Here is a 9,544-nt window from a genome sequence, read left to right on the forward strand (position 1 = left end):
TAGTTTCTGTGGCACACGTCAGGAGCTCAGCCTCACCCCTTCTCCCCCATGAAGCCGGGAGCTTGCTGAAAGCTATGCTGCCTGTGGGTTAACAAAAGACCAGATAATTCTACCAACCACCACCTAAATGGTAAAACTCTGCATCTTAATTGATTTATGAATGAAGCTATTGTAAGTAGGACTATTAGTGACTTTGAAAAGTATCACCGACACTTGGACCGTACATAGAGGTCAAAAGGTCAATTTTCAACGCTCTAACTCGGAAAGGTTGCTGACTCTTGTTCTAGTCAGTTAAATGATGGAAATCTCCAAAGTGGTTACCTTATACCTTGACACATAGCAGGATCATCAAGAGGTCTTAGAAACCTGACGTGGGTAGTTAGAGTTTGTAAATTACATCGGCTTCCAAGCATAGGTATTTAAAGGGGAGTGAATGGGAAGTAGGACTGTGCTTTGGTAGAGATACAGATTCAGGGGCCAGGAGGTCTGAATTCTTTGGTCTTCCTACAGACTTCTTATGTGACATTGTTCAAATCATTCTAACCAGGATATCCAAGAGGGGTGCTCAATTTTAGGCTTTTAAATCAAATGTTAGGTTCTTAAATAAAAGTGGCCTGGTTTTTCAGAATTGCTACTTCATTGCAAGTGCCAGAGAGGCATTGCTCGGTAAAGTGCCTGGGCAAGTGCTGGCACAAGTAACAAGAAATGATACAATATGAAACTGGTCATGTTTGTCCAGGTGTTTAGACTACACAGTTTGTCCCTGTCATGATGATGAGCTGGACGAGACCAAGAATCCAAATTCTCCGATGTTTGAGCCTGTTTCTGCATTTTGCATTTGATTTTTGCCTTAAATGTTAACCATTAACACAAAAACCCTCTTTGACATGGAGAAAGTTTCTAGTCTGTATATTCAAATGAACCTGTTGACCTACTACTGAGCAGCAGCATTAATATATATTTTTTATTTTTAGGTGAAAAGGGAGATAATGGGGATATAGGGCCACCTGGTCCTAATGGAGACCCAGGTAAATCACAGCAGATAGTCACAGTGTAAAGTTCATTGTCAATGTGTATGTCATGTATAGTACACATTCTTTTTAAAAAATGCTGAAGAATTATGTTAGAACTTTTTGAATAACCTCTTCTGATATATGTGTTGTAATTTGGATTATATTGCATATCTACAGCAGTGTTCCTTCTAATCTTTCCCATCCATGTGTGGGTTTTTTCCACTTGTGGAATAAATGTTTTTTATGTGTACCAAGGCGTGTATAGGTGCAGCTCCAGTAGAAACAAAAGCCTAGCAATGGGAGTACCGCTAAACAGCTGGGCAGTATTTGAACTTCTCCTGAGTGGTTGCACAAGTTCCCAGGGAACACTGATGTGCAGGGTACAGTTACAGTTTGACGATGCAGTGCCTGCTGGAAGTTGTACTGAAATGCCTTTTGGGGTAGACAATTGCTTGAAAGAATGTTCAATAGCTGCCCGCTAATTCAACATGGAGTTAGTTATTCCAGAAAGCTAATGGGAGCTGAAATGCATCTCCCCCAGTTATTCACCACTATGCAAAAAAAAATCTCTGAACATCCTACTTGGCCCTGCTTCTGCATTGTGAATCTTGTGAGGAATCTCTGTACTTTGTTGACTTCCAGGGGTGGTCTCATGGGTGCAAAGCTGTCCTGCCCATGTGGCTCTTATTGCAGGGACAGAGTTTAAAGGGGAAATTGGGGATTTTTAAGTCAAAGCCTGTCAGGCCAGTAGTCTTTGGCTTTGCAGAATTTATTGGCAGAGTAGGAGGGCATGTTTTCATTTGCAGCAGAGACCTTAAAACTTGGATGAGGGGCAGACTCCTTGGGGAGGGTATGGAATGTGTTTTGGAGGGTGTGAGAAACTTTAGGGGGGAAAATCTATTTGTTGTGCCTGTTATCCTCAGCTATGAATAACAAACAAAGATGAGTCCTCCAGACATATCATGTCCTCTGGCACTGCACATTTTGATGGATTCCTGTTAAGCTTGCATAGCATTATACAAATTTGTTGCTGTTTGTATATTAATCCCTTTGCTAGGCTGTGGAGTGCACATTTAATTAATGGGGGATCACAGCCTGCAGCATACTTTAATGACCTTAGGGAGGGCAAGTATGTGGGCAGTTGGGTCAGTGCCTTTATGTTTCCCCGGGACTGGGGTTTGTCAAGGATCAGGCTGCAGCAGCAGGCTAGTCCAGCACCTGGGGCTAATCAAGCACCTGCAGCCAGTTATGGCCTGTGGAACCTTTTTATGAGGCTTTCCCTCAGGTGAGGGCAGGGGGAAGAAGAAGAAGAAAGGGAATGGACCAGGAAGGAGGGAAGAACTGCAGAGGGGAGCCTGCAAGAAGGAAGGGCAGCAGCCGGTAGAATGTACTGAGGAAAGCGTCTGGGGAAGTGGCCCAGGGAGGAGACTGGTGCATTTTGGGCTGAGGGAGACAGCCCCTCCAGCAGCAGCTACCTAGGGTCCCTGCGCTGGAACCTGGATTGGGTGGGATGGGACCAGATTCCCCCCAGAGGTCCCCACACCCTCTGGGGCAGTTTGGAAGTGGCAGGAGGAGACCCAAAATCCACTAGGAAACTCCCCTCATTTGTGACTGTGCCAATGATGAGAAGGCCTCAACGGGCTGTGCCCTGCCTCTGGGAAAACTGGGAGGTAGAGCAAAAAGTGAAACAGCGAGCCTCTGAGGAACCTCTTTAACTGTCACGAAGAGTAGCTCAGGACTTTGTCACAAATTGTAAGCATTGACCACAGCTGCGGTTTTATTTTTTCTCTAATTACAGTGGATCTTTGGCACTGTTTGAATCAACGCCTTACTGTTTTTTATAGTTAGTGAGAGTTGCAGATTGATTTTTTTTAAAGGGTACGGGTGTGTCTACATGGGCACAAATCTTCAAAATAGCCATGCTAATAGCCATATTTCAAAGTTTACTAATGAGGCGCTGAATTGAATATTCAGCGCCTCATTAGCATTAGGATGCTTCTGGCCGTGGCTACACGGGGGTCCTTTTCAAAAGAACCCGCACCTTTTGAAATCCACTTTTCCTGCTCACTGAGCAGAATGAGGGGATTTCAAAGGTTGCGGGTTCTTTCGAAAAGGACCCCCCTATAGCCACGCCGAGCCATGAGCTTTCAAAGGCAGTGCTTTCGCAGCGCCGCGGCTGGAAGCGTCCTAATGCTAATGAGGCACTGAATATTCAATTCAGCACCTCATTAGTAATCTTCAAAATATGCTATTTCAAAGATTTGTGCCCATGTAGGCACAACCTACATGTTTTTGAGTGGTGCGGGGTGTAAACTATTGCAAACACAGAGAAGGGTGTGCAATCAGCTAAGTCTGGGAACCACTGATCTAGAGAACTGTCCTTATTTTGGTTTTTGAGAATACTGTGATTTTTGCTTGTTAAGCTGGTGGAGAGAAGCTGTTTGGCAAAGCCATACTACGCATCATTTGTGATTCTGAAAAACCCATCAACTGATCAGGAAAAAATGGTCTGAGGCAAATAGGATGAAGTTTAATAAGGTCAAATACAAAATACTCCATTTAGGGAGGAACAGTCAGTTTCATGCACATAAAATGGGAAGTAACTGTCTAGCAAGTAGTACCTCACAAAAGGATCTAGGAGTCATAGTGAACCACAAGCTTAGTATGAGTCAACAGTGTTGCAAAACAAAAAAAAAAGGCAAACAAGATTCTAGGATGATGCATTAATAGGTGTGTTGTGAGCAAGACACGAGAAGTAATTCTTCCACTCTGCACTGATTTGGCCTCACCTGGAGTATTGTGGCCAGTTCTGGGCACCACATTTCAGGAAAGGTGTGGAAGAATTAGAGAGGGTCCAGAGAACAGCAACAAAATTGATTAAAGGTCCAGAGCAGTGCTCAGCAACTTTTATCTCATGGCACGCTTCAGCACTTGTTATAATTTCATGGCACACCCAAAATATATAAAACTTAACCTGATCCCCTCCCCACCCAAGAGCCAGGCACCCCCAGTCCTCTCCCGCTGTAACTTGATGCCAGTGACTCATCAGAGCCACTGCCCCAGAGCTGCTGCTGCCCCCGAGCCGCCAGTGCTGCTGCCCCACACTTCTCCCACCAAGCAGTGGGGCGCACGTACACAGCAGCAGTTGGCTCTCCCAGCATGCTGCTCTGAGGCACAGTAAGTGTTGCTGTGCAGTACAGCAGCGTGTCACAGCACACCACTTGTGGCGCACTGGTCGAGAGAGCATGACCTATGGGGGAAGAAAGAATTGTTTTTGTTTAGTCTGGAAAAGAGAAAACTGAGGAGGGACATAACTGCATTCTACTAGCTAACAGGGTGTTATGAGGAGCAAGAAAACACATTCTCCTTAACCTCTGATGATAGGACAAGAAGGAATGGGCTTAAATTGCAGCAAGGGAAGTTGAGGTTGTATGTTTGGGAAAACTTCCCACGTGTCAGGTGGGTTAAGTGCTGGAATATAAATTGCCTAGGGAGGTAGTGGAATCGCTGTCATTGAAGATTTTTAAGAACAGGTTAGACAGTTGTCAGCAGTGGTCAAGATGGTGTTTGGTCCTGCCATGAATGCAGGGGACTGGATGTGGTAAATTTGCAAGGTTCCTTCCAGTTCTGTGATTCCTTGTGTGGGGGAAATGAGATCTGCTGTGAAGATGGAAAAGGAGAATTTTGCTTTATATATGCATCCCTGAGAACTAAGATGGCGAAAGACATGCTATTGTGTTCCTAGCAAGCCAGTGTCTACTACATATTTAACACTAACTGGCATTGTCATCTCTGATCTCCTCAGGTGAAGGACTGAGATGGCGTTGAGAGTGAACTGAATTGTACTGGTAGATCAGAGTGGTAGATCAGATCAGATCACTGTGTTCCTGGGGACACTAAGGGTGACTGCCCTTGGCCTGCCCTTCCTAAGGGGCATAGACCAGGTCCTCCCCTGCCCCTTTGCCCTGGGGCCGTTGGCCCTGCTGTTGAGGGGTCACTATGGGGAAGTTTGCGTGTTTGGCTCCTATTATTTGTACAAAGAATTTCACTCTGAGGTCATCACGCTAGCCCTTTTGTGAGCAATACGTTCACATGACTGTTTCATGAAACATTTTTATTTATGTTTGTGTGCACAGTTTAACAATAAGTACCTCCCTGATCTCTGCAGGCATCCCCTGTGAATGCAGCCAGCTAAGGAAGGCAATTGGTGAAATGGATATCCAAGTGGCCCAGTTGACAACTGAATTAAAATTCATAAAAAATGGTATGTTCATTTTGTATGTTTCTCCCTTACCAAATACCCTATTTTTTAAAAAAATGGTGAAGCTGTTCTTTAAGAATATTGCCATTTCATGTTTGATTTGTGTATCTATTTTTGTGGTGTACATTAAGTTGGTTTATAGAAATGCGAGTGCTCACTTTTCAGCACTGCCCTCCCCCGCAGCTGTTGCTGGTGTGCGTGAGACAGATAATAAGATATACCTACTGGTGAAAGAAGAAAAAAGATACGTGGATGCCCAGCTCTACTGCCATGGAAGAGGAGGCACACTGAGCATGCCTAAGGATGAGAATACCAATAGTCTGATTGCTTCTTACATCAATCAAGCAGGGCTCACCAGAGTTTTCATTGGGATCAATGACCTAGAAAAAGAGGGCAATTTTGTGTATTCTGATCGATCGCCAATGCAGACCTTCAACAAATGGCGCAGCGGCGAACCCAATAATGCCTACGATGAGGAGGACTGTGTGGAAATGGTGGCTTCTGGTGGTTGGAATGACGTTGCCTGTCACATTACAATGTATTTTGTTTGTGAATTTGACAAAGAAAATGTGTGAGAATGTCTGCTTTGCCTCCCCCCTCCCCATTTGAATGAAATTGTATAACTTACCCCTTGTTTATAAAGTATTAATTATATTTTACAAGTATATAACATCAAGTGTTGTACAGCTGTAAATATGATTAGGTATTTCAAATATCAGTATTTACCCTTCAGAAGGGAAGAACAGAGTTAAATAAGATGTAGTTTGTCTAGCCCTAAGAAAATACGTATTTAGATAAAAAATATGAATTTGGTTTGTATTGTGCCCTCACTACAATCAATGAATGAGGTGGCATGACAGGAATGGAGAGCAGAAGTTTGCTGTTAGTTATTATAACGTTATTTCTGAAGACATATTCTTGTTGTTTTAGTTTAACGTTTTTAACTGTTAATGCTGATTGCTTCCACTGGAACAAAGGTGGTATTTCTGGCTATTTCATGCCATAAAGAAAAGTTTTGGTATGCTCTAGCCACTTAATACAACTATTATATTAAGGGTTTGAATGTGCAGGTTTTTACCTGTTTCTGTCCCACATACACAAGCAAACCAACCCATCATTTCCACTATTTTTGTAACATCTTTTTATTAAACTGTTTGCAAATAACACAAGAGACTCGCTAGAGTGAATGAACCCACTTCTACTGCCTGGGAGAGTCTAAACGGCTCAGAATTCAGTACTGAAAGGAGATAAGCCAACTTTTCCTGTCTTCCGAAAATAAAAGGCCAGGTTCTGTTTGCTTTATGTGTTTAATGGAGAGTGGGGACAGCGCCCAAACTGTTTGAGTGATAAAAGGATTTGCCCCAGTAAACCGGTACTGTCAAGTTGTGTTCAAGAGCCCTGTGGAATGTCTTGGATGCCCTTCCAGTGCTTTTTTGAGGAGCTGGAATGGCATTTTAGACCCTTCTGATATTTGCATTTTGGGACTTCCTGAGCACAGCACTCACTAGCTCACTTTGCACAAGATACTCTTGATATTTTTGGTTTCAAAACACAGAGGGGTCTTCCTGAGTACACCACCAGTCTCCCAACCTCTTTGTTGCCCAGCAGTTCATTTCAGTGGGACAAATGCTGAAATCTTCACTTAGCCAGCACTCAGTCCTTAACTTGATGTCAGCAGAAGATTTGCCTTAGTAAGGACTCTAAAAAGGGCCAAGTTCTCTGCAGGCATAAGTGCAGCTTTATGGACTTCATTCACATCCATTTGCCACAGCAGAGAATTTATTTCTGAGTACTTCAGGAATTGGTCCTTTATTTTGTTTTTGTGATTATTATGCTTCCTTAATTCTCTTCATGGCTACGTTGTCTCTTAAACAACATTTTATTAATTTTTTTAAAAACTTCATTATACCTTCAGGCTGTGGCTACAAATGCAGCCGATGAGAAATGCAAATGAAGCATGGATTTAAATATCTCATGACTCATTTGCATATTTGCATAGGATCTTGATTCTGGAAGAGCTGATTTCAAAAGTCAAAACAGCTGTATAGGCGGGGTTCATTTGAAAGGGAATCATCATCATCATCAGCAGCAGCAGCAGCATCAATAGCTGTGGGTTCAGAGCCTGTTGGTGTCTGATGCTGCTCTCATGTTTCCTTCCGTCTTTCCCTATCCAGTGCAGAGTGGCTTAGTTTCTGTAGACTAGCTCCCTACCAATCTACTATATCATCTATCTATTCTCTGTGGGGTCTGCCTCTCCTATTCGAACCATCAATTATGCTGAATACTAGGGTCTTGATTTAAAATGCAGCCTTCTTCCTAATTCTTTTCGTAATATTTAAGATTTAATATTTAAATCTGCATCTCATTTACGTTTCCAATCAGCTGTATTTGCATGCCCCTTCTGAAAGGGAGGGTCAGTGTAGCCCCAGCCATGATGACATGGTTCCAAAGGAATGCAGTAAGTCATCATTTTTACTAACTTAATTGTGTATCCAATTTACAACTGCATGAGACTGAAAAATGTGATACTTTTTTTTGAAGTCTGCAAGTGGCAGAACAGAGGGATGAATATTAAATGTTTGAAGTGGCCTTTTGCAATTCCTCTCATCTTTTAGTCAACTACTCTACTGGGAAACCTCTGGTTATTGTGTTTTTCAGGCAACATGTGCAATGTTTTCAATTACTTTTTAAGGGTAAGCAACACTAAATATGAAACAATCACAAAACATGGACAATCAATCTGGAAGAAATATCTAGAAGAAACTCCAAATGGGCTTGGCACGTGCTTGCAGACAGCCTTCACACATTAGGCAAAACAAAATGAATAACTACTGTATCATGCTACAGTTAATGGAAGATCATTCATCATAGGATTTTGTTCAGCTCCACAAAAGTATGACAACATTTGATATTCCATGCTAATTTTATTCTTAAGGAAATGAACAATTTTATCCTGGCATGCTACTGCTGTAAAGTTGAACCTGTTATACACAATGGTTTACTCTCAAACTCCTAAAACTGGTAGATAAATTATTGTAACGTGAAACCCATGTAAGGAACAGTGCTGAAAGACTAACTTCAAAGTCAAAATAATGTAGGCAGTGTATTTTACATAGTAAAGGTATTTTGTAGTGTATCTCTGCACATTTGAACATGTGTGGCTGTAGTGTATCTATGCGCTATAAATTTGTTGAGATCGAAAAGCAGAGGAAGTCTAAAGGTAAGTCTGTTGGTGCACAAAACTAGAGAACTTTTAGTGGATTTTCTGTAAGGAAAATTGACTCAACATAAGTTCAAGTAACATTTCTTTGCATAACAATGAACTGGAAGCTTTCCTTCTTATAGCAGTCTGGCCCGAACTAAATCCTGGCCCAGGGCCTGAAGTCCTTTTTTTCGTAAAATGGGACTCTGATTTTCATTTCATTTCAGTCTATTAGCTACCCATTTAGTTTCTAGCTTTTACATGAACGGTCCAGCTTTCTTTGGCTGCTTCTACACTCTCTCTCTCTCCTATCGGAGGTGGCATGGTAATGAGACAATTCAAAGCAGGCTAATGAGGTGCTAACGTGCATATTCAGTGCCTCATTAGTATAAAGGCAGCTGCACAAATGTCGAAGTGCAGACTTCTAATTGCAGATTGACAGTATAGATGGGGGCTTAAGCGCTCCACTTCGACATTCCTTTACTCCCATCTAGTTTTCTGGGAGTAAAGGAATGTCAAGTAGGGAGCTTATTTTGAAGCTGCCCCCCATGTTCACTGCCAATCTGCAATTCGAAATCTGCACTTTGAAATTCGTGCCACTTGCATTATGCTAATGAGGTGCTGAATATGCACGTTAACACCTCATTAGCCTGCTTCCAATTGCCTCATTACCATGCCACCTCCGATGGGAGAGTGAGAGTGTAGAAGTGGCCTGTTTCTCTTTTTGACCTCCAGTGTTGAGTGATCCTCTGCCACCTTGTGGTTTGTGGTGAGCCTTCTGTGCCTCCTACTTGCTTCAGGCAAACCATGCAGGAGGTTTAACTCATAGCAGATAAAGAATCCTCTCCCTCCTTACTCTACCAGGGTCTCTCTGCCTCCTTATTCCTCTTCCTCACTGAAGGACCCAGCAGCATAGAACCAGTCCATCAGTATCATTCCCTGTGAAACAGTGCTTTCAGGGTGGTGTGAGGGAGAGGTGCCTGACCATTTCAAGGTAGTGGAGGGGAAAACTAATTTTGTGTTGTGAGGGGTTTTGACTTTTTGTGAGGGGAAATTTATTTTTTTGAG

At 42.7% G+C, this 9,544-nt stretch overlaps 1 protein-coding gene across 3 annotated transcripts in view; it reads left to right on the forward strand.

Moving 5' to 3' along the window:
* The window catches only part of COLEC11 (collectin subfamily member 11), a 43,140-nt gene extending 34,385 nt beyond the window's left edge, over positions 1–8,755 (forward strand). The window contains exons 6-8 of one of the 3 annotated variants that reach the window (XM_074991227.1): positions 975–1,028; positions 5,182–5,277; positions 5,440–8,755. In XM_074991227.1, the coding sequence (XP_074847328.1) occupies positions 975–1,028; positions 5,182–5,277; positions 5,440–5,849 (560 nt within the window). In that variant the 3' untranslated portion in view covers positions 5,850–8,755. The remainder of the gene's footprint in view (positions 1–974; positions 1,029–5,181; positions 5,278–5,439) is intronic. The other 2 variants (XM_074991226.1, XM_074991228.1) reach the window with 2 other exon arrangements.
* Positions 8,756–9,544: the final 789 nt, after the last annotated feature.

Source organism: Carettochelys insculpta, chromosome 3 (assembly GCF_033958435.1).
Source record: "Carettochelys insculpta isolate YL-2023 chromosome 3, ASM3395843v1, whole genome shotgun sequence".
Taxonomy (NCBI): Eukaryota; Metazoa; Chordata; order Testudines; family Carettochelyidae; genus Carettochelys; species Carettochelys insculpta.